The following is a 23,372-nucleotide window of genomic DNA, read 5'->3' on the forward strand; positions in this document are numbered from 1 at the left end:
TCATGAATGAATGAATGAATGAATGAATAAAATATTTTTTTTAAAAATGTTAGAACTAGAAGGGACATCAGGGATTCCCTCATCCCATAAAGGCACAGTTTTCCTCATGGACAACACACAGTCTATAAGAAAGAACTGGGACAGCTGTCACGGGTGTGAGAGGTACGTGAGCATACCTGCCTGTGAGGCCATGCTGTTCTGGTCTGTTCTGCTTTATTTTCTAAGATTTTTTAAAATTTATTTATTCAGGAGAGACACAGAGAGAGAGGCAAGCAGAGACATAGACAGAGGGAGAAGCAGGGTCCACGCAGGGAGCCCGATGTGGGACTCGATCCTGGGTCTCCAGGATCACGCCCTGGGCGAAGGCAGACGCCCAACCTCTGAGCCACCCAGGCGTCCCTGTTCTACTTTAACTGAGACCCTAAAGGTTATGGGTTTTGTCAAGAGTTCGTTAACTAGCAATTAGTACTGGGGCAAGAACATACCTCTCGAATACTTGTCCCTGTTTTATTTATCCTGTGTCATATTACCTTATCATATGACATCCTTCTTTAAAATTATGGTTTCTTCTCATATTTGTTTATATTGCTGTAGAAACTTAAGTTTCTCGGAGCCAGCTGTGTCTTGACATTGAGTCAGTGTGCTGAGAGAGGAACACAGTGGTGATGTTTACAGAAGAAGACACTACATAAAATCCCTAGCCTGGGGCGAGGGCAGACACAGAAGTACCTGTTGAACTTCATCAGTATAAAGTAGATTTCTGTCTATGCCTCGGTCACAGGTAGCAAAACCATGAAATGTCACAGCATTGTTAATATTTCCCACGAGGTTTAATGTGAACTTAGAACAGGTTCTTCTAGACCTTAGGTATTATAGCTGCAATATATTTTTTCTTTTACCGTTCTCCAAATACGGGGTTATGTGGTCTTCAGGGAGGAACTTTTCCATTTCTCTGGCCCCAGGTTGCCAAGTATATTAACACTGTGGTCAGTACCTTTTTGGTTAAGTTGAACTGTTTTGGTGAAAAAGTGCTTAAGGAATTGTGCCATGGAAAGTGGTAGACAAGTGAATGATCACAGTGGCCAGAGCCAATAACCATGACAGGACAGCCACCCACAGATAGAGCAGAACAGAATTCAACACCCAGATGACACAAGTTCCCTTCTTCCCGTGTAAGGACGGACTCCACAGAAATGGAAATCTGAATATGTGAGCAGAAGAAAAGAAAACGTTAGATGAATTTTTTTCCCTCCCAAGACCCTTTTCACCAAGTGACATAAAATATGATTGAATGGGCTGAAACTGAATCGTTAGTAGCAGGACGATAAAGATGCAGAAGCCAGTACAATTCCAGCTCCAACTTTTCTGTAGGGGGGGGGACTTTCTGGGTTCTGGTGCTGTTGATACAGGCTTTCCATCTTTCTTTAAAAAAGCGAAGCAAAAATGAACGGTAGACTCGTGTAAAAGAGGGCTCACGGACAGAGCATTATAGCTCTTCCCATCACCAGCCCTGGCCATGCACAACCTGCATTGAACTTTATGTGGCCCGGGTTTGACTTGATTGCTCATGAAATAAGCCCCGTGTTCATGTGTCCACAGCCTAAGCAAGGGCATGCAGGGCTCATGATCAGATGCAGAAGACTCCTAAATGGGAGATGTAATTTGTCTTGAACCGGTTTTTTAATCCCTTTGCATGGTTGAATATTTGTATTTGGGGTTGGAGTGAGGATTGGGCTGGCTACGTACTGCCCGCCTTTCAGCCCAGCGCTGCAGGGATGTGGAAGGAATTGAGGGTGGTCTGCATAGGAAGAAGGCAGCAGAATTAAGTGCGAGTGAAGTCATTTTTTCTGTCCTGATTATTCTGAAAATCATGTGCAGGGCCAGCATAATTACATAATATTAATGGCTCAGTAATCAGTGGAGCCAGGCCTAAGTTTTTTTTTTTCTTTCTTTTTAATGTGTATTGCCTCGTTTGTCCTCATCCTAAGCCCTGTGGGGAGAAGGTATTTTTATTGCCCCCATTTTGCAGATGAGTAAACCGAGGCAGAGAGTAAGTATCTTCCCCAGGAGACTAGAGCTCACAAAGTAGCAGAGCCGGCATTTGACCGTGGCTGGTAGAGCCCCTGAACGGTGCCATATGGCCTCTTCTAGAGAGTTAGATCATGTCTGTGGTTGAAAATCAGGAGGGATGCTCCCGTTTGGAGCCTGAGGCCCTCTCGGGGCCCTGGGTTTCCTTAGCTGTCCGTCGACAGCCAATTCTAACTGCACACACTCTGACTATAAAAGGCCTCGCTTCTCGGGCTTTCGGCTGGGTCCCGGGAAGGTCTATAAATAGAAGGACTAACGGCCGCTTGGCGGTGTCTTTGGCAGCGCTTCTGTCTGAACACCCTGCAGCACGAGTGGTTCCGCGTGTCCAGCCAGAAGTCGGCCAGCCCGGCCATGGTGGGCGACTACATAGCCGCCTTCGAGGCCATCTCCCCGGACGTGCTCCGCTACATCATCAACATGGCCGATGGCAACGGCAACACGGCCCTGCACTACAGCGTGTCCCACTCCAACTTCGAGATCGTGAAGCTGCTCCTGGACGCCGGTGCGTGGGCCGCCGGGTCGGGAGTCGCTCCGAGAGGCTGGTCGCTCCGCTCCCCGGGGCCCTTTCTGTTGCTCTCCCACAGGATGTGGCAAGAAGAGCCTTCCTGAGTCATTGGGGGGGGCGGGGGCCGGGGGGGGGGCAGGCTTGACCTCGCCACAGAGCTGGTGACACAGATTCCAGGTCCGTTTTGGAAGGAGGTTTGGGGGATCGTCTTGCAGCTGTCCAGCTGCATTCGGGCGAGCTGTATCCCCGGCGATGAGCAGGACTCGGGGCCCTTCCTGAGCTGCATCACGCAGGCTGGGCAGGTGCACGCTCGGGGGACAGATCTCTGCTCACGCAACCAGAGTCACGGCTTCGGTGTTGGCGGGCTGCTCTTTGTGTCCTCGCTCCACGACCCCGGCCCACCACTCTGCAGCGGGCAGTGTGCCGGTAGCCCAGACGGGGGCCGTGCAAAGCCGTTGTCATGGATTGTAGCAGAATCGTGACCATTGCCACCAAAATATGCCCTGTTACTGGGGACTCAGCACAGAGTGAGGAAAGTGCTCTTCTTGTATCTGAGCCACAGGAATGAGAACAGTGAAACTTCTGGTTTCTAATTGGAACATCCCATCCCAGAATCCAGCCACTGCGTGTTGTAGACCCGAAGCAAGGGTGTGCCCCATAGAAGGGTCTCCTTGGAGGGTAGTGAGCTCTCAACTTTTTGTTCAAATACAGTAGCCAGTGATACATACAGTCCCCAAGTCCCTCTGATTTATTTTTGGAAATATGTGTTTTTACTTCTAGTATGTGACTGATAGAGAATTTTTACGCTACCTCGATCTAATTAGTGAGAACACAGTGAGAACATTTGATTTAGCTTATGCAATAAAATTGTCCAATCCCCCCCATACCACTTCTTGATCCAACTCTCTCTAATTTCTTCTACTCCATTTCAGGGAAATCAGATTCATGCATGGAAGTCACCAAGCACATTTATCTCCCCTTCTAAGTTTGCTTCATTCCCAACAGATGGGGCTACATGAGGCTAAAATTGCTTCCGTCCTAGAGGAATTCCAAGCCTCCTTCCCTTTAGACTTCCCAGACTATAAACAGAGCTGCTGGTACTGTCAGCCCACGTTGTTGTTTAAACAGAGAAGTGGATAATATCCAGAAAAGCCAAAAAACAAGATTTCAGATTGCTCTTGCAAGTAACTGTGTGATCTACCCTTGGAAAATGTGTGTGGACAAGATGTTTTTTGGTAAATTAAGATTTCAGCTCCACCATGGGATAGCTTTGCTTACTCACCTGGCTGGATATAACCGGACCCTGTACTGTTCCCCATTAGAAGTGAGACTGGGGTTGCATAGGACACAGGTGCCTGCAGCATCTGTCAAGGACCAAACATCACAGATAAGGAGGAGCCTCAGAGAGTTCATCTGCCCATATGCTCCTCCATCACATAGCTTTTTCTTTCTCCTATTCTACATTAAAAGGCATGCACTTGTGTGTAAATGCTGTCATGTCCCTACTATGCTGGGGCTTTTGGGTTTTTTTTGTTTTGTTTGTTTGTTTGTTTGTTTGTTTGTTTTTGAGTTCAGGGGAAGTTTTCATGGTACTTCTTACCTCCTTGTGATGGAGGCATCCTGAGCAATTCTAACTATATTTGGTCACACAGGAAAGCTTCCTCCCAGCACTCCCCATTCTTTTCCACTTTTTTAGAAAGTGCTAAAGGAATTTAAACAGGATTATTTAGACCCCAACGCCTCCGTAAGAATTACAGAGACAGAAAAGGTCTGGTTCACTGTGTCTGTTGGTCGCTGGCCTCTGTCGTCTGCCCTCAGACCACAGTTCCTAAACAGCTAAGCTCTAGGTGTCATGGGATTGGAATTCAGCTTTCAAGGGCCCCCAGCAAGTCAGAGGAGGGAACTCTGGGTCTCAGAATGAGTAGTGATTTCTGAGTGGGTGATGCCATAGTCTGTTCCCTACACAAGCCTTTACAAATCCTTGCTATTCGTAGCTCTCCCTGCGGCCTTCGTTCCAAAACCACGATGCCCTAAACACAGAGGAATGTCCACATCCCATTACCATGGGCTCTTCAAAGCAACCATCCTGAGAACAAACCCCTCAGACCCCTTCTGGGCTGTTGCCGTTCAGCCACCAGTTGTGACCAAGAGGTGCCGTGAAGGCTTACTCTCACTTCAGCTTCTGGCCTCACAGGATACCGGAAAACCTTTTTTTTCCTTTAGTATGAAAACATCTCTCTCAGTTCCTTCTGAGTCACCCTGGGACTTGGAGCCCTTGGAGCCCTTTCACTGGCCTCTTCCAATGAACCCCATTCTTTTGGTCAGTGGGGAGAACGGATGCCGCCAGGCGGCTTCTCCCCGACGAGCCTCGTGTCTTTGCAGATGTGTGTAACGTGGATCACCAGAACAAGGCGGGGTACACCCCCATCATGCTGGCAGCCCTTGCTGCCGTGGAAGCACAGAAGGACATGCGTGTTGTGGAGGAACTCTTCGGCTGCGGTGACGTGAACGCCAAAGCCAGCCAGGTGAGCGCACCTGCTGCCTGAGTCCACGCGCACACCTGGCTCTGACCGCATCCGAGGGCCCGGGAGCCCCATCGGCTACCCGGTGATGGCTGCTTCCTCACTGTCTCCCTGTTGTGTCTGCACGCCAGGCACGGAGTGGCCCTGGTCCATATGTGTCCCCAGCTGGACTTTTAAGCACCTCTGAACTTTCCGGCTCCTTGTTATAATGAGACAGATCCTCGAGTGACAGGAGGGAAACTGACTCGTCACTTTATGATCTTGCATGGCTGGGAGCTCAGAATTAGAAACTCCTTCTCGTGCCCGCCACCACCCAGCCCCAGGTTAACTCCTGGCCTGCTGTGTTCCATCTATCATCACGCTGTCCCCCTACCACCTCCTGCCCCCATGACCCCAGCCCCCATATAAGCTGCTGATGCACCCCCCTCCAACCCTCCCCACAGGCAGGACAGACGGCCCTCATGCTGGCCGTTAGTCACGGGCGGATCGACATGGTGAAGGGGCTGCTGGCCTGCGGGGCCGACGTCAACATCCAGGACGATGAGGGCTCCACTGCGCTCATGTGCGCCAGCGAGCATGGCCACGTGGAGATCGTCAAGCTGCTGCTGGCTCAGCCGGGCTGCAATGGCCATCTGGAGGACAATGTGAGTGAGCCTCCATGGCCTCCGCTGGGCCTGCCCCCCAGGGCCCCTTGGTGGAGGGAGAAGAGCCCTTCCTCCAAGATGTTCGCTAGGGATTTCGTGGGGTGGTCCGGGCTGCCTCCCTTCCCAGCCCAGCTTGGCAGCATTTCCTCTGGACAAGCTCACATTTCCGTTAGCTAGAGCCAAAGGCAGGATGGTCAGGCCTCAGCCCCCACAGTCATTACAGGAAGGGGGTGACGGGTGCGTCCGAGCACCAGCACGTGGAAGGGGAATGCACAGATTTATGGCACAGAGTAGGTTTAGTGTAGGCAACTCACAGGTCCATGAAGAAGAGAGGACCAGGTCCCCAGAGTGTCTGGAAATCTGGGTTGCTGGTCGTTCCAGGCCAAATTCCTGGTTGACTAGAGCCAATGGTTAGCGCAGTGAAGTACTCTCCCACGCCCGAAATGAAGACAGCCGTGCCCTTCCCTGGGGCCCATTGGAGTGAATGGCCCGAGCATCTCGTCAGCTCGGCCCTGCAGACCGTCAGGCTCCTTTGAACACATGTCTCCACTCCTGTCTGGCTTTTCCATCATCATAGCCCCCATCTGGTCTCCCGGTTCCCACGCCGTCCCTGTTCCAGATAACCCCTTGCCTGGAAAACACTGTAAGGGGATCTGCTGCTTCGGGCCAAAGGGGAGGAGTATCTGTAGGTGAAGGCACAGAAACTAGCATTTGGGTGGTGACAGGGTTCAGAGTGCAGATGTCGCAGAGGTCAGGCTGGGTTGGTTCTTTTGGGAAGTTTATCTCAGTGGAGCACGGGTTTCGCCCAGAGCTTCCTCCAGCTCCAAACATGTAGAAAAGTTAGAAGGAAAATACTCCTTTTTGCACTAAACGTCACATTCCCTTGGGCCCGAGCCAGCAGGAAGTGCAAATCAGAGCAGGCATTTACTGGCACCGAGGACAGGGGGGCTGGTGGTGGGCTTGCACGGTGGCCAACGCGTCCCCAGCAGTGAGCAAGCTGCGCTGGTTCCAGGCACCTTTCCCGTCATCCTCTGGAACGGAGGGAGCATTTCCAGCTCACCTCTCCTCAGGAGGACTTTGTGTTTCACGTGTCTTGATTTTTGTTTGTTGGCTTTTCCCTCTCTCTCAGCAAAGAACAGCCTGTAGATGTAAGTAACAACACGTAACAAGTAGGTAGAGCCACAGTGGCTTCCAGAAATGCTAGTCCCCTCAGCTAATTGTCTGCGTCCTCACCCTTCACGGAAGAGGAGGCCTTGCAGCTGGCCTTCCCAGGACAAGTAGCCCCGAGAATTCCAGGTAGGCGGGAAGGACTGTAAGGACAAGAATTGCTTCCTGCTGCCAGTGACCAGAAGACCTTCCTTACCCTAAGACCAGACAGAAAGTAAATGGTGCTGGCTTTTGCCTTGCCCTCCGCTACACATGCCTGAAGGCCTGCATGTTAATGGAAGCCAGACATTTATTTCACCGGAAGCTCTGACTTCCCCCTGGGTAGTGTTTCCCCTCCTATTTCCACGAGATGTGTTTCTGCAAGGCGGCAGGCGTTGTGCTTATGCGTAGATATTATTCGCAGCGTTGGGCGGGTGTGCTTAGGGCTGGAGGGCCGGTTCCCGCCCCAAGGGCACAGTTGAGAGACCTTTGGCAAACTGCAGGCTGTCCAGACGTACACTGGGGTACTACCTGCTTGCTGTAAAGATAGGAAAAAAAGAAACTTTGGTTTCCAGCTGGTGGGAAGAGCAGGTGTGTAAGGGCCTTGAGGGCTGCCTGCATTTGTTGGGGGTGCACAGGGCTCGCCCCTACACACTGGCCTCTGTGACACAAACCACGGATAAAAAACTTCATGGATCTTAGAGAGTATTTGTTGGGCCACCTGTCAGCTATCTGGAAATTTGAAAAACCCACCCTGGCTTGTTCTTTTCCATTTAAGGATGGCAGCACCGCACTCTCCATAGCCCTGGAGGCTGGACACAAGGACATTGCGGTTCTTCTGTACGCCCACGTCAACTTCGCCAAGGCTCCGTCTCCGGTCAGTGTTGCGCGTTGGGGCATTAGGGAACGGGCTGGAGCCCGCCGGGTGGGTGGTCCCCCCTTCTTCAAGGAGCTGACGGGAGACATGGGGTTTCTGACGACTCTGAAAATGGAAGTTTTAGCCTAGAACTTAAGAGTTCACTATTTTTGCCATACCCAGATGGCTGGGAGTGCTAAAGGTTAGCGCAGCACGGGCTGGGCCTCTGCTTGTCCCCAGGAGATAGATGCTCCAAAGCCCTCGCGTGAAGGGTTTATGAACACAATGAACCCAAATGGCACATCGTGTGCCCATGAGTACATACTGCTCCTTTCCTGGGCTTTCTCCTAAAGCAGACAGTGACCAGCGACCTGTGGTCCAAGAGTCTGCACTTTGCAGGACCTTGACCTCCCAGAACAGTCGGATGTGGCACCTGCTGAGCCCAGCCGGCTCCAGCATGGCCGCTGCCAGTGGGTCTCTATCCCACCTTCCAGCTGTCCTCGCTCTGGCTCCTGGGTGGTTGTCAGCTGTGGTGGACAGAGTTCCTAGGTCACAGAGGACACTGCCTGAGGTCATGTGCTAACCCTGCATTCTTTTTTTTTTCCCTTCTCCTGGTCTCTAGGGCACCCCAAGGCTTGGAAGGAAGACATCTCCTGCTCCCACCCACCGAAGTTCCTTTGACTGATGATACACAAATAACCGTCCATTTACATGCCACCATTAAGCTGCTAAATGTTCCTGTTGGGGTGACAGATACTGAATGTATATGTATCGTGCCTGAGCTCACCAGCAAACAGAACGGGAGGGCTGAGGCCTGGAGCTGCACAGCGGAGGCTGAGGCAGCAGGAGCTTGCCCCCGGCCCCTGCCGCCTCCCTCCTGGCCATCTTCCCTCTGCCTCGGGTGTGCTTACCGCCCCCCGCCCCCCGGCTCTGTTGCTGTGGAGTCTCTGCTCCGTTATGTACAGTCGTAGGATGTCGTAACCTGACCTGAGCGGGCACCGTCTCCTCCTTCCCTCCTCCCCCGGCCCCCGCCAGGAAGTGTCCACTTGTCACCGGCTCGGCGTTTTTAAAATTTAAAAATGTTCCACGAGTATTTATATTTACTTGATGTAAATATAAATTTTCCATTGGAAAGCTCTCTGAAAAGTCCATTCCAGGATGGTTTTGTTGACGTGTGTGTGTATTTACTCTTCTAAAGTAATTACTTGGCAGCGGAGGTGACCGATCTTCAGCACCTGGGGCCTGGTCTGGGAGATTTCTGGTTTAAAACTCAAAAAGCGGGACTCTCTAAAAAGCAGAAAACTTATGAAAGGAAATCTTTTCAGTGGGGTTGATCTAGGTGGCTGTATTACATGACTTTTTATATGAAAGGTATCTATATGAAATGACAGCAGTATTTTCGACTTTTATATTCCATAGTCACTGAGACATGAAGTACTACGTGTTACGTTACCGTGTTTTTTATTAATCATCGCCCAAGTCCACGTCTGATGGCAAAGGTTGGATCGTGTTAGAGGAACCGGCTCTTGTATTTGCCTCTGGGGAAACCTAGTGTAGTTCTCTGCGTATTTATGGATTCCTTTCTACTAAGCCACATTTACTTTGGTCTTACGTGTATTTAAATGTTTGAAGTGCCTTAGACTCTTGCCATATTTTCAAAATAAAATTTCATTAAGCCCTTCCACCTGTCCCTCCTTCGTCTCCGACAGCGGCCTGCCTGGCACCATTGACTTCTGGTGGTGGCAGCACCCAGGCCGGCAGAGGGTGCGGGTGGGGAGCGCTGGCCAGCTGCCCTTGCCCTCGGCCGAGAGGGGACCCCTCCCGAGAGCACCACCCTGTACAAACAGCTCTGCCCCTTGCCCAGTTGCCCATTGCGCATCAGAAGCGTGAGACCGTATTTGGCAAGCAGCTCATCAGACAGGTAATCTCCGAGGGGAGGCAAGTTAGCTGTTCTCAGGTGCAGAGCACTGGCCTCTGCACCTCGTTTTGGGTGCAGCTGCTGGCTTGCAGTCTTTTTTACAAAGTTAAAGGGCACTGAGTCCATCCCGTTATAAGGAAGCGTAAAAAAATTAATTCAAAACAAAAAATGAAGAAGTATGAAGGCTGAAATGTAGATGAGATGTTTGGGCCCGGGCCCAGGTGGTGAATTTTAACCCAGGCTGTTTGTGAGAACCAGGTGCCCCGGGGAAAATATCACGGAGGCTTTTCTCACACCTTTCTTTCCTCTCATCTGTTCGTCCACTGCTGAGCTCAGGAAAGAGAACAGAGGACAGATTTTTTTTCAGCAGGTGTGCCCCACGGTGTCTGTCCTGGAAAGCCTGTTTCACGGGCTGGGAGGAATGCGTCGTTTAGAGGAAGAACTCAGAGGAGCTGGGAAAAGTGGTGCTAGGAGTTGAGGCCTACTTGGGACGGTAAGAGATGCCCCCCACCCGGGGCCCATGCTGGGGTGTCTGGGGCAGAAGGGTGCTGGACCTGGACCATGAAAGTGAGGTTGCAGCTACCTGGAGGCATGAGCACCTTTGTCCATCCCAGGACAGATCCACTAGCTACAGGATTGGGGCTAAATTTCGATTCACATCATTACTGAGGCTCCTTCAGACCTGAAATAACATGATAAATTAAAGCAGAAGAGCGTTTGTGTTTAAAGAAAAGTAGGTCTGGGTTTCCTGCCCCTTAAATGGCATGACATCCCTTTTGAGTAGGCAGGGCTGTATCTCAGGTGGTTTGAGGTCTTGAGGGTGTTGTTCTGTGTGAGAAAGGAAGTCGTTCATGTTGTCCGTGCACGAGAAAATGAATCCTACATCCCTGTGCTGCATTCAGATGCCATAGACTAAATTTTGCAGTAACAGAGTGAGCGATTGTTTTATCATGGAGTGAGGTCTCTTTCAATCCATATCTAGCTTCTGGATATGCCAGCCTATGCCTTGTCTCCTCTGCCTTGTCTACTCTGGGCACTTAGAAGGCTTTTTATCTTGGGATCTTGGCACATTATATAAACCTAGGCTGATTCGCCCCCATTGGTTTCGCTGCAGTTTCTGGAGGTGCGTGTCCATAAAGGGATTTGAGGCAGGCCACTTGGCCAAGGCTCCCCGAGTGCGGCCAGTGTAGGCCTGGAGACTCTTGAGGTGGATTTCTGGTTGACGCGAGGAGAAGCCAAAGCCTTTAAGTGGCAGCCTCTTTTTTCAGGCAGCCTTGCCCTGTAGAATTAGAAGCTGAAGGCCGGCATCCTCCCCCAGACAAAAGGAATAAAGCAGTGGGAACTTTGAGATTTCTAACATTAAGAAAGTGAAACACGAGTCGTCCTGCCTCCGTTGTGACTTAAGGAATGTAAACCCTGTGCGGGGGTTGGCAGGGCTGGGGGGGGTGTTGCTGCCGGAGTGAGTTAGCAGGAGCGTGCTGTCTAGACGGGTCCCCCAGATAAACCAAGTGTTGGACTCTTGGGGACCCCCCCCCGCAGTCTAAGGGGGACAGTTTCACCCCCGACTTTGTGGCATTAAATACCGCAGACAGGTGCTAACACTCACAGATAGGATCCCATCCTAATGGGTTCTTGGCTGCAGGGAGCCTGCTGCAAGCAGAGCACATTTGATTTTCATGATGCTTTTGTGAGAACTTTTGCCTTCACTGCGTGCATAAGAACCGATTATAAGAGCTATGAGGGGCCAATCGTGGGCCCCACCCCAAGGAGCAGCATCCCAGGTATTTCTCAGGGTGGCCTTGGGTGCACACTGAGAATGGTTTTACTCTCAAGTTAGGAGACACTACCATGGTTCTCTTCCAGCCAAATTAGACGGGATGGAGAGAGCTAGAACAAAACCAGAAATATGATGCCTCATCTTTGATCTTTGCTGTATAAGGAGCCAGCATAGCCCCTACCTGGTGTTTCTCTGTGTTTGGTGGCACTTCTGCAATGCTGGAGCAGTCCTTTCTAGAAGGCCAGGAGCCGCGGCTGCCGCGGTGGAGGAGGGGTGGCCCAGGACGTGAGGGGCTGCGACTGAGCAGCCAGACTGCTCGGCGGTCTTCCTTACATGCATCTTTGCTTTCCCCTCTTCCTGGAGGAGCAGGACCATTTCTGCTCAGGAAGAAGGCCGTGACCCGTTGTGTTGGCTTTGGAATAGAGTGTTCTGTTTTCTTTTCTACTGGGAGAAAATTCTTTTTAGGCCCTGGGCCTTAGCCAGAGACTATCCTCTGCCATAAGGAAATTACTAATCATATGTTTACTCTGTTGTTACTCAGCGTGGCTGTAATTTAGAAGCCAGCCGATTATAGAAATATATTTACAGTCCATTTTGCTGGAGATGATTACCACAAAAGGATGTGGCTGAGCCGTTGGCCACGGTGTTCTAGGACTGCACACACTCACACTCCCTCCCCGCCAAACTCACTGGCGCTTTCCCAGGGAGTGGAATCGGGAAGTCGCAGTGTGCTCTGCAAGCCTGAAGGGTGGAATCCAACACTTGCCGTGGGGTCCCCGAGATTCCTGACCTGAATCCCTGCAAGGATTTTTGCAGAGAAGCTAGAAAGCAAAATACCACGTTCTATGGGTGCGTGCTGGTACGGATATGTCCGATTTTGAGGACATTTGGCGGAGGAGCTGGCATTTTAGAAAACCAGCTGCCCCCACTGCCTTTTTGTTAAGATCTTTGACGATTTAATAGGCACGGGAATGGGAACTACATCCCTCGTTTTCGGGTAATGGAAGTTACATAAGAAATACTCTGAAGACCAAATGCCAGTCTTGTATTGCAGCCAAAAACAAGTTTTATACATGTTCACCACCCCCAACCCAGAAAGATCCAGTTTGCCCAGCCCTAGAACTACCTGAAAGGGTGAGGCTGTATGGGATGAGGAGGAGCCCTGAGCGCAGATGGGCAGGGTTGTCAGGCAGCTCAACACCAAGTGCCAGCTGGGCGGGCCATTGATTTCTCGTGTGTCAGGCAGCAGAGAAATTCTGGCTGTGATCCATCCGCTCCGCTATGAAAGGATGTGCTTAAACAGGTAGTAGAGACAATAGTCACTAATTAGACTGAGTCCCTCAATCCTATTTAAGAGATGTCACCACCACCACCCCCAAAACACCCAGTCTTCCAGAAGGAAGTTCCCCAAGTTCAGCTTTCGTGCTTGGGTCTGGAACACCACCTGCCGGGACAGAGAAGTTCTAGTGCCTGGCTGACCAGTACTAGTTGAACAAATGAGTGTAAAAGTGATTGGGGGGCAGCATTGAGAGTCAGGAGACTATTAGTACTGGGGGGGGGGAGACACTAGTGGGGGGGAGCCTGTGAGGAACTGGTGATTCCCTAGAATGGTTTGCTTTGTACCCTTGAGGTAGCTATACTCTTTACGTTGCCTTTGTGGTCATTCAACAGGCTGTATCCTCAAAATTTGTGCACTTTTCTGCATGTAAATGAACTTCATTTTCTTTTTAATTTAAAAAAAAATTAGGGGCCCCTGTGTGGCTCAGTGGGTTAAGCATCTGATTCTTGATTTCTGCTCAAGTAGCAATCTCAGGGTCATGAGATTGAGCCCCAGGTCCAGCTCTGCACTGGACGTGGGACCTGCTTAAGATTTTCTTTTCCTCTCTCTCTGCCCCTCCCCCCTGCTTACACACGTACACGCTCTCTCAAAAAAAATTAATTTGAAGAAGTTTTAGATGTTATCTATTTGAGGGAGAGAACATGAGCAGGGGAGGGGCAGAGGGAGAAACAGACCCCCTTCTGAGCAGAGAGCCCGATGCGGGGCTCAATCCCAGAACCTGGGATCATATGACCCAAGTCGAAGGCAGACGTCTAACCAACTGAGCCACCCAGGTGCCCCTAAATTTGAAAAAGTTTGATCAAAAAAGCTCTTAGGTGGGGAGGTTATAGATTTTGTAGATTCGAAGCTGAACAGGAACAGAAGTGCCTGGCTGCCTCAGTTGGTAGAGTATGTAAACTCTCAATCTTCTCAATCTCTGGGTCATGAGTTTGATCCCCACATTGGGCATAGAGTTTAAACGAAAAAAAAAAAAAGTGAGCAGGAATAAAATGAGAGTGAACATAAAATTAGAAACAACTTGGTCCCACCGTTTCTTTAATGTTAATACCCAGCTGTGTATACAAGGGGTGCTGTGACCCACTCATAACCTTGGATAGTAATCATTTGGTCTGTTTCCAGATATCCCGGAGCTTTTTCTGGGTACTACCTGCCTACTTTTGAAGTTAGGCTTCGGCATGTGATTGTGTTGGCAGCAGATCATTAGTGAGAGTGATGTGTCAATTGTAGGCAGGAGCTTGAAAAGCCAGCGTGCCATCGTGTCCCCTTCTCCAGCCATGGTGTTCATGGAAGCAAGTGTTGAGATGGACTCAGCTCCCCCTTCCTGCCCCCGTCCCCTGGCGACTTCGCAGAGTAGAGCATGCCCCCCGCCAGCAGGGGGTGTCACCACAGTGTGGTGTAGGCTTTCTTCACTGATAAGGAAATTGGTTTTGACGGGCACTGAGGTGGGCACTTGACGGGATGAGCACTGAGTGTTATTCTATATGTTGACAAATTGAACACCAATAAAAAATAAATTTAAAATAAATAAATAAATAAATAAATAAATAAATCTTAATTAAAAAAAAAAAAAGAAATTGGTTTTGGGAAGTGGGTGCTGCTGTACCCAAGTGGCTTGGCAGATACTGTATGGACAGCAGGGACTCTGGCTTTGTGTGCTCAGTCAAGAACACAGAAAAGCAGTGAACGCTTTTCCTTATTTTCCCGAGGCTGGAACGTGCCAGTGGCTACCATCCTCGATGCTCAGGGGAGAAGGGAGCCTGTTACCTAGACGCCTCAGGGCACCACGACTAGTCTCTGGGAAGGAAAGCCATTTCCTGTGTACCTGGTGGGGCTGATGGTATCTCATGAACGTGTAGTTCTCAGACTAGAGCACACATGAGAGTCCCGAGGAGGGCTTGTGACAGCACAGGCTGCTGGGCCCCAGCCCAGAGTTTCTGATTCAGTAGATCCCAGAGGAGGCCTGAGAACGAGCATTGGAAACAAGTTCCCCTGCGATGCCAATGCTGCTGGTCTGGAGACCTCACATTAAGAACACTGCTCACGGGAGAAGAGTATTTTTTTTAAGATTTATTTATTTATTCATGAGAGACAGAGAGAGAGAGACACAGGGACATAGGCAGAGGGAGAAGCAGGCTCCCTGTGCGGAGCCTGATGTAGAACTCGAACCCAGGACCCCAGGATCATGACCTGAGCCAAAGGCAGAGGCTCAACCACTGAGCCACCCAGGCGTCCCACGGGGGAGGAATATTAAAAGGAAATGCTCTTATGTCAACCACAGGTGCCTGCTGGATGGGCATCCCAGAGGTCTGTATTCAGTAATCTCTGTGGGCTTTGTTTGTAATTTCCAGCGACCAAGACTTCACTGTGAGCCCGTGAGCTGTACACCCTTGGCTTCTCGGTTTATGCCCGGGTGGCTCAGCAGCTGAGTGCCTGCCCCCAGCTCAGGGCGTGATCAGCGGTCTCAGGATCGAGTCCCACATCGGGCTCCCTGCCTGGAGGCTGCCTCTCCCTCTGCCTGCATCTCTGCCTCTCTCTCTGTGTGTCTTTCATGAATAAATAAATAAAATCTTTTTAAAAAAATAAAATCGTACAAAAGCGCTGTTGCCTCTGGCCCTTCTTTCTTTCTAGAGTTTGTAGAACATGTCAAGTGTTCATAAATTCTGTGTTCATCCAGAATGGGGCTTTAGAACCCAGCCAGGGGCCTTGACTGGAATCACAGCAGTCTTGCAAGAAAAATGAGGCACACATTTATACTTGGGAAGAAAGAAATCTTTATGTGATCACACTGAGTTTCCCTCTGTGTTGGCTGCACCCCATCATAAATCCTCATTTAAAAAATCACCGTCTCTTCCTGAAACCCCAGTGAGACACTAAGGAGAGGGTGGGCTGTGTTGATGTGCTCCCAGCTGCTGCCCCTGAATTCCTGTTTCTCTTCCTGTCCTGCATCGGGCACAGGCACAGTGGCTTCCCTTTGCAGAGCCAGGGCGGCGGTCATTCTGGGCGCTCATGCTAGGATCTGAGAGACGGACATCTGTGAAGGAAAGCCATTGGGACCCACGGGACCAGAAACCAACTTGGGATTTCCCCACCCAAAGGCACAAATAGGGCATGTCCACAGTTCTGGGGTCACAGATGAGTAAGAAGAGGGAGGGGAGGGGCAACCCCGGTGGCTCAGTGGTTGAGCATCTGCCTTTGGCCCAGGGCGTGATCCCAGGGTCGTGGGATTGAGTCCTGTATCGGGCTCCCTGCAGGGAGCCTGCTTCTCCCTCTGCCTCTCTCTGTGTCTCTCATGAATAAATAAATAAAATCTTTTTTTTTAAAAAAAGGAGAAATTAGTGTTTCACAGGGAAACAGAGGCAACTTGTTTATATCCTCCCCCATCTGTCAATTAATCTCAGAGACAAGACTCACTTTCAGGAAGTGCACCTGCTGACACTGATTGATGGCAGGCCTTGGCTGACCAAAGAACATTAATGAAGTTCCTTCCTATGCCCCATTCAATCATCGTCAGGGTACATGACGAAATATATAACCAAATAGCCAGAAGCTTGGTGTTGATCATATAAACCCTGCAGTGTTTTCTGGTCCGCATAATATTTCAAACAGTAGAAGAGAATACTTTTATTTATTTGTCTCTATGTGTTAAGAGTTTGGAGACTCCAGCTCAGGAGGCCAGTGAGGCTGCGATGGCTAGAACAACGGACTTTGGTTCATGAATTTGTCTTGCCAGACTCTTATCTGTGCTTCTGATCCACATTGAAATTAGGAAAGCCAAACACCACCACTGCTTACCAGTAAGTCTTACAGAGTTTCCCTTTCAATGATCTGTACATACGCTGACCTCTACGTGAAGACGAGTTTTATCCAGAAGCCAACATGAAGAACATCTCTTGCTGCAAACAGCCACCCCGTCTGGGTAGAGGTAGGTCTGTCCCCTACTATCTGAAGTTGTGCAAATACGGGGAGGCATCACTTTTCTTGGCTTTGCTTCTCCCATCTCCATTGACCTGATGCCTGATAAAGAATGATATTTACTTCTTGATGTGCTCATTCTGTGGTTTCTTTTTTTTTTTTAAGATTTTTTTTTTATTATTATTCATGAGAGACACCGAGAGAGAGAGAGGCAGAGACACAGGCAGAGGGAGAAGCAGGGCTCCAGGCAGGGAGCCCGACGTGGGACTCGATCCTGGGTCTCCAGGATCACATCTGTAGAATTGAAGGCCAGTGAAAGGTCTTCAGCTCAAGGTAGTGCAAGTGAAGAGCCATCTGTAGGGACCCATTTTATTTGAAGGTGAAAGCTGCTGCTACTAGTTCTTCAGAGGGTGCGTCATCATCTGACTTATCAGTGGACATGTCGGTTGTCTGTAGCCACAGTGAAGCTGTATGTAACACGCAGCCTTCGAAGCCTCGGCGGCCTACAACCAGGAGCTGTTATTGCTCACATGTCTGAGCAGCCCACTGACCTCCGGCTCTGCTGACCTTGGCCAGTCGTGCTTTGGGCTGTCAGCTGATTGAAGCTGGCTTTGCTCAGGTGGCTGAGGTGTGCAGCACTGCGACTCGTACCCTCCAGCTGAATAGCCCGAGAATGCTGTCGAAGCCATGACAAAGATGCAAGAAGAGTAAGTGGACAACAGCTTCCCCAGCCTTAGGTCCAGAGCTGGCACCCCACCAGGTCCTGGACATGGTCTTGGCCCAAACGAGTCACAGCCCAGATTCAAGGAGAGTTGGAAACAGGTCAGGCCTCCTTAGTGAGAACTGCAGTTTCACAAGTCAGAATGTTCGACTTCTGACTGAGTGAAGGAGGCAGAGCCATGAAATGCAATACATTTTTCACTGTAAGACCCTCCCCCTGCGTGGTTCTGGCCGGGATTTGGGTGTTGCTAAATAGACGTGCTTCTATTACCCTCCATAAATACCTGTGGGAAAGGGTGGAGATGGTAAATCTGGTCCCTCCTTGAGGCTAACTGGTGTTTGCAGAGCTTTTCCACGGTAGGCACCTCATGGAAAGTTTCTGCCGTCATCACTACCATGAGCACCGCCGCAGGGGAGCCCCAAACAAGACTCACCTGCCACAGGGCGGCCAGTGACTGTGAACTGGCAGCGGTGGGCAGAGAGTTGCAGCCCAGAAGCAGCTGGAAGACACGACTTGTCCTAAGAGTTTGGGAGCTGGTTTCAAGTGGGATTCTCTCAGCCTCTCACTCTGCCCCTTCCTCTGCTTGCATGCTTGTTCTCTCGCGCTCTCTCTCTCTCTTTCAAATAAATACATCTTTAAAAAAAAAAAAAAGAAAACAAAAAGAAAGCTATCTCTCACTGCCTAAGGACAGCATAACCTTTCTGACTGCTCTGGATATAAACTGTTTACTGAATCTCCTCAAAATATGGAAGCCTGTGTTCCCAGGTTCCACTGTTAAGGTCAAGCTGACTGCATCATCACTCTGGTCACGCACAAGAAACATGCTTGTGGGAGAACTAGCAGAGCTAGTAAGACAAGAGACCTATGTAAACGCTCAGTCACAGGGTGGCCTTCTGGCCCTTGCAGAGGAAGGCTGGCGCAGCCGGTGGCCTGGGGGCTCATGGGGATGCCTTCTTCAGACACCATGGGTCCCAGGCTCACCAGGGCCAGGATCTCTCACCTCCGTTCCCCTCTAGGGGCCCCACTTTCCCCACGACCAGGATGGACAGCAGAAGTGGCCTCGTTTGCTGTGGTGGGGAGGAGGGTACCCGGCCCCGAGGACGGTTCAGAACCTGCCCCATGAGGCTGTTCAAGGCGAGGTGGCGGTCACACATCTCAAGGGCAGTTGTGTAATCAGAAGAGGAGTTCTGTCCTGCAAGAGAAAGAGGGTCAGGACACTGAGCCAAAAATCCAACCCCCGGCACACAACACAGTTAAACGGCTACCCTTCAATAAAAGGTGAACCAGTTAAAGCTCCTTCAGCTAAATCAACTTCAATCGGAATGGGCTCCGCTGGCGTGAAGGGGTGTGGGAGCCTGCGTGGGCATCCTGAGGTCCCAGCAGCGCGGAGACTTCCTCTCTGATTTCCTCTAAGCCACCAACCGGTCACTCTGATCTCCAAGCATCCTGACCTGTCAGCTCCCCTTAGTGGCCAGTGGTGGACGCACCCATGCACGGGCCAGTCTCCTACTGAGTGTGCTTTCCCAGCAGAAAGTCAGGCTTGCCAAAGCGTCACTACAATCATTTTTTAAAAATCCAATAAATCCAGAGTTTGAGATTGTACTACGTATAGCAACGGTTAGTAATAGTTCATGGAACTGCATCCGTGTGTGTGCACGCACATGCACGCGTGTACCTTCTGGGTCCCAAGGTAGGATGTCTTGGTCGCAGTGGGCAGAGCAGAAGTCTACGAACTTTGCAAAACCCAAGTCCAGCATGTGATGCAGCCGGGCCAGGGTTGTAGCTCCTCATCAGGGAAGCAGGGAGGAAGCCTCTCAAGTGCCTGTTGCGACTCATTCTAAGTCCGGGCCTGGGCTGGGGCGTGGGGGGAGGGGGCAGCAGAAAGTGGAGACCCGACCTCCCCACCCAGAGGATCACAATGTAGTTGATAAACGGCCACACACAAGTAAAAGCAAGCTGGGGTGCAGCTGGCACCTGAGGAAGGTTGGCAGGTGGAGCCTGGGGTGGGTAGGAGAGCTCAGTGGGCAGAGGCACAGGGGCTGTGAAGATCTGTCCAGGTGGGTGTCCTGAAGGAAGCAGAGGGCATGAAGGTGCCGAAAGGGAGTTTACCTGGCAGCAGGCTGGGGCTGGACAGGGCTTTCGGGCTAATGTCACCACCTCATTTTTCCCACTGGCAACCCCTAGTTACGGCCTCGTGGACTATAAAAGTTCAAAGTTTATGGCAAGTACCTTTCTCTTTCAAAGCTTGTCTCTCCCTCTCTTATTTTCACTTCTGATGTTTGATTTTTTTTTTCATTGTGGTAAAAGACACATAATATGCAGTTTGCCACTTTTTGAGTGTGTAACTCAGCGGCATTAAGTACATGCACACTGTTGAATAACCATGGGCACCGTCCATCTCCGAAACTCCTCACCTGCAAGAAACTAGCCATGGAGCAGTAGCTCGTCCCACTCCCACTCGCCTTGGGTAGCCCCAGTTCTACTTCCTGTGAATTCTGGATGCTTCACATAAGTGAAATCACGCATCTGGTCATGTCTGGTTTCTTTCACTTAGCATAAAAAAATAATAGTAAATCTTAAAAAATGAAGGAACTAAATCTTTGCGTGGCTTCAAGTCACCCATTACTTAATGGGAAGCCTGATTCCACGTCCATCCACGTCTCCTGCCTCCTGGGCCCAAATGGTCACTACACCAAGCTACCAGCCTGACACCCCTTTATTGCACATTCTGCTTTATTTTGCATTCACATATAGCGAAAAATAACAATCCCTTATATAGCACCTAACTGTATACCAGGCACTGTTCTGAGTGCTTTATCCATGTTAACTCATTTTCGCCTCACCGTAAACCTGTCCGCTAAATGGATACCATTACTTTCCCCTTTTTACAGAGAGAGAAACAGAAGCAGAGACGTTAAGTAACTTGCCCAACCTCACGCAGCTATTAAGTGCCAGAGCTGGGCCGCCCAGGAGCCCAGCTCCGGAATCCCCGCACTTACTCCAAGATGCTGCCCGTCTGGCAGAGAGAAACGCGTTCTTCACCAAAGCAGGACATCCAGTGGGTTTACATTTCTTTTTTTTTTTTAAGATTTATTTTTATTTATTTATGATAGACAGAGAGAGAGAGAGAGAGAGGCAGAGACACAGGAGGAGGGAGAAGCAGGCTCCATGCCGGGAGCCCGACGCAGGACTCGATCCCGGGACTCCAGGATCACGCCTTGGGCCAAAGGCAGGCGAGAAACCACTGAGCCACCCAGGGATCCCTGGGTTTACATTTCTAGTGTTAGAGACTCGAATTCCAGAGAGGAAATCAATCAGGCTGCCCTTTGTCTGAGGTTAACCCGGGAAGACAAATTTATTCCAGGGGAAAGACTACAAGCTGAGTCACACCTGCCTTTTTTGCAGCCAGTGTCTGTGGCCTTGAACTCTGCATGGGTTTCATGGGACAGTCTCCTCCCCCGGCCAGATGACCTAGGAACTACAGGGCAAATGTAAACCCTTCAGGCCCAAAATTGTTCCCTAAATTATTCTAGACTCTGCTCAGCTAAAGAATGAGACAGAAGTCTCATTCCAGGGATGCTTTTGCTATTCCAAGTACAATGACTCAGATTCTATATGTCTGAGTCTCGGGCGCCAGCCTACAACAGTCACTGTCATTGGGGCTGGGCCAGGGATTTGCAGACCCCAGAAGGGTCAGAGAAGCAAGCATCCAACAATCATGCCCCAGTTCTACTTAGGTCATATGACTTGTTGACTAGGAAGACAGAACTTTCTAGAACAAAAGCCCAAAGCACAGGCGCTTTCTCCAAGTCTGTTCTGCGTGGAAAGGCAAGTGATGAGGGACTCACCCCCACCCTAAGGAGGGAGAATACAGGAGACAAGCCCGCTGTCTCCAGCAAAACAAGCAGGGATGCTTATTTACTGGCAGTGCCGAGAAAATGTATTATTAGAAGGACTGAGCCGCGGGGAACTGTGTGTCCTTGCAGTGTGGCCTGCTGAGCACCCCAGGTGGTGGGTGGTTTCAACCCGCAAGTCTAAGGACTTCAACTGATCCGTCAGTAAGGACAGGACTTATTCACCTGCCACAGAGCATCGGGCTGTAGCTGTGATAAGACGTCTGCAAGGTGCCCTTCGAAAGCCACCAGTTTGCTGCCTTCCAGCCTTGCCTTTGTGGCGCAGATCGCTGAAATAGCAAACGAGGACACACACGCTCTGCTGTTGTGTGTATTGAGCCATTTTGAATTTGTTCTCTTCAACCACCTTGGCCCGCACCACCCCCCACACCCCCTCGACCAGCGCTAGCCAATGTCTCCTTTGTGAGCAGTAAAGATACCAGAGAGATCTGGGTGATACAGTCAAGCAGAAGAGGCTGCAGCTCCAGGACTATCCTCTGGGGTTCTGTGATACCCCCTCTCACCCAGAAGTCTTTGTGGGTGGGCGCCCTTGAGGCCAGATGACTGGGTCCAGTGCTAGGGCAGGACAGACTCTGTGGGCGTAGGAAAGCCGTGCAGAATACAGCACTCTGCCAGGGCCGCACAAACCCCAGAAGAGCCACACAAGCACCCCCACTGGCCTGCCCGGGTCACATTCAGGTCATGTGACTTGGTCAGGAAGAGAGAAGCTTCTGGAAGGAAAGCCAGGGAGACTCCATAGCTGCTTTACACTGAGCCTCTTATGCCCAGAGAAGCAAGTGATGAGGAATCACACAAGGTCATCTGGTCAACCCCCCCAAGCGCTCCAGCAGGGCCAGCAGATTTTGCCGAGGGTAGGGGCATTTCATTGTTCCTTGAGGTCGGGTAGCTTTTCATTTCAAGTTGCAGTCACTGGTGTTCCTCCCTAGGGCACCCAGATGCTCACACAGAGTGTCCTCCGTGCTCCCCATGAGCACAGACAATAGCTGGACTGATGGGCAGACGTTTGCTCTGTGGACCTTCCCTGTTCAAACACAGGATGGTCCCCAGCAGGCTGCGCTGATGGTGGGCAGAAAGGAAAGAAGGCCACTGGGTGGTGAGAAGACATGCCTGAGGAACCTGGCACCTCTCTGTGGGGCGTGAGGAGGAAGGGGCCCTTGTGCACTCCTGTGCCCTCCCAGTGTTGGAGGGTCTGGTTCCACCCTCCCCTGGGTTGTGACGCTGCATTCCAGGCTCCCAACCCCTGTCACTGCCCACCCACCCCTGCTACCATGGGGTAGCAGCCCATGTCGGCCAGTTCTCTCCCATGGCCTGATCCTGTACTAAGCACTTCCCAGGCAGCACCTCACCCAATCCTCTGAGCTGGGTTGTCACCAAGCTCCCTGCTCCTGCCTCCTTAGCAGCCTCTGGGTCTGTCCCCATCTCCAGGGCACCTCACTCCTGGATTGCAAGGAGAGCACAGGAAGTGGTCTCTGCACCACCAGCTTGTCCATCTTCAGTAGCTTACACTATTCCCTGTTTCGAGGCCCTCAGTAGTTCCCTCATGTCTTCCTCAGCCTGGCCTTCCATAATTTGGACTCAACCCATCACACGCCTCCCAGAGCCTCCAACTATGCTAAACCCAATCACCACATGGGTCCCTGTGACCTTAGAGACACAGGTCACAAATAAATAAAATCATTAAAAAAAAAAAAAAAAAAAAGGCAGCCTGGGTGGCTCAGTGGTTTAGCACCACCTTCAGCCCAGGGCGTGATCCTGGAGACCCGGGATCGAGTCCCACGTCGGGCTCCCTGCATGGAGCATGCTTCTTCCTCTGCCTGTGTCTCTGCCTCTCTCTCTCTCTCTCTCTCTCTCTCTCTCTCTCTCATGAATAAATAAATAAAATCTTAAAAAAAAAAAAAGAGAGAGAGAGACACAGGTCACCCACTTTAATAAAATTAGGTTACTCACACTCTCCCCCTGGTGTGTTCAACAAAGCACTGAGGCTCTTTAGGTTCTCTCATTTCTGGTCTCTTCACCAAGCAATGTGTCTG

General features: G+C 50.7%; 1 protein-coding gene across 18 annotated transcripts in view; it reads left to right on the forward strand.

Moving 5' to 3' along the window:
• Nucleotides 1-9,443, forward strand: part of KANK1 (KN motif and ankyrin repeat domains 1) — a 207,907-nt gene extending 198,464 nt beyond the window's left edge. For all 18 annotated transcript variants that reach the window (XM_072839330.1, XM_072839357.1, XM_072839352.1 and 15 more), the window contains 5 exons: nt 2,371-2,590; nt 4,976-5,118; nt 5,559-5,759; nt 7,684-7,782; nt 8,384-9,443. In XM_072839330.1, coding sequence (XP_072695431.1) covers nt 2,371-2,590; nt 4,976-5,118; nt 5,559-5,759; nt 7,684-7,782; nt 8,384-8,446 — 726 coding nt within the window. In that variant the 3' untranslated portion in view covers nt 8,447-9,443. The remainder of the gene's footprint in view (nt 1-2,370; nt 2,591-4,975; nt 5,119-5,558; nt 5,760-7,683; nt 7,783-8,383) is intronic.
• Nucleotides 9,444-23,372: the final 13,929 nt, after the last annotated feature.

Source organism: Canis lupus, chromosome 1 (genome assembly GCF_048164855.1).
Source record: "Canis lupus baileyi chromosome 1, mCanLup2.hap1, whole genome shotgun sequence".
NCBI lineage: Eukaryota > Metazoa > Chordata > Mammalia > Carnivora > Canidae > Canis > Canis lupus.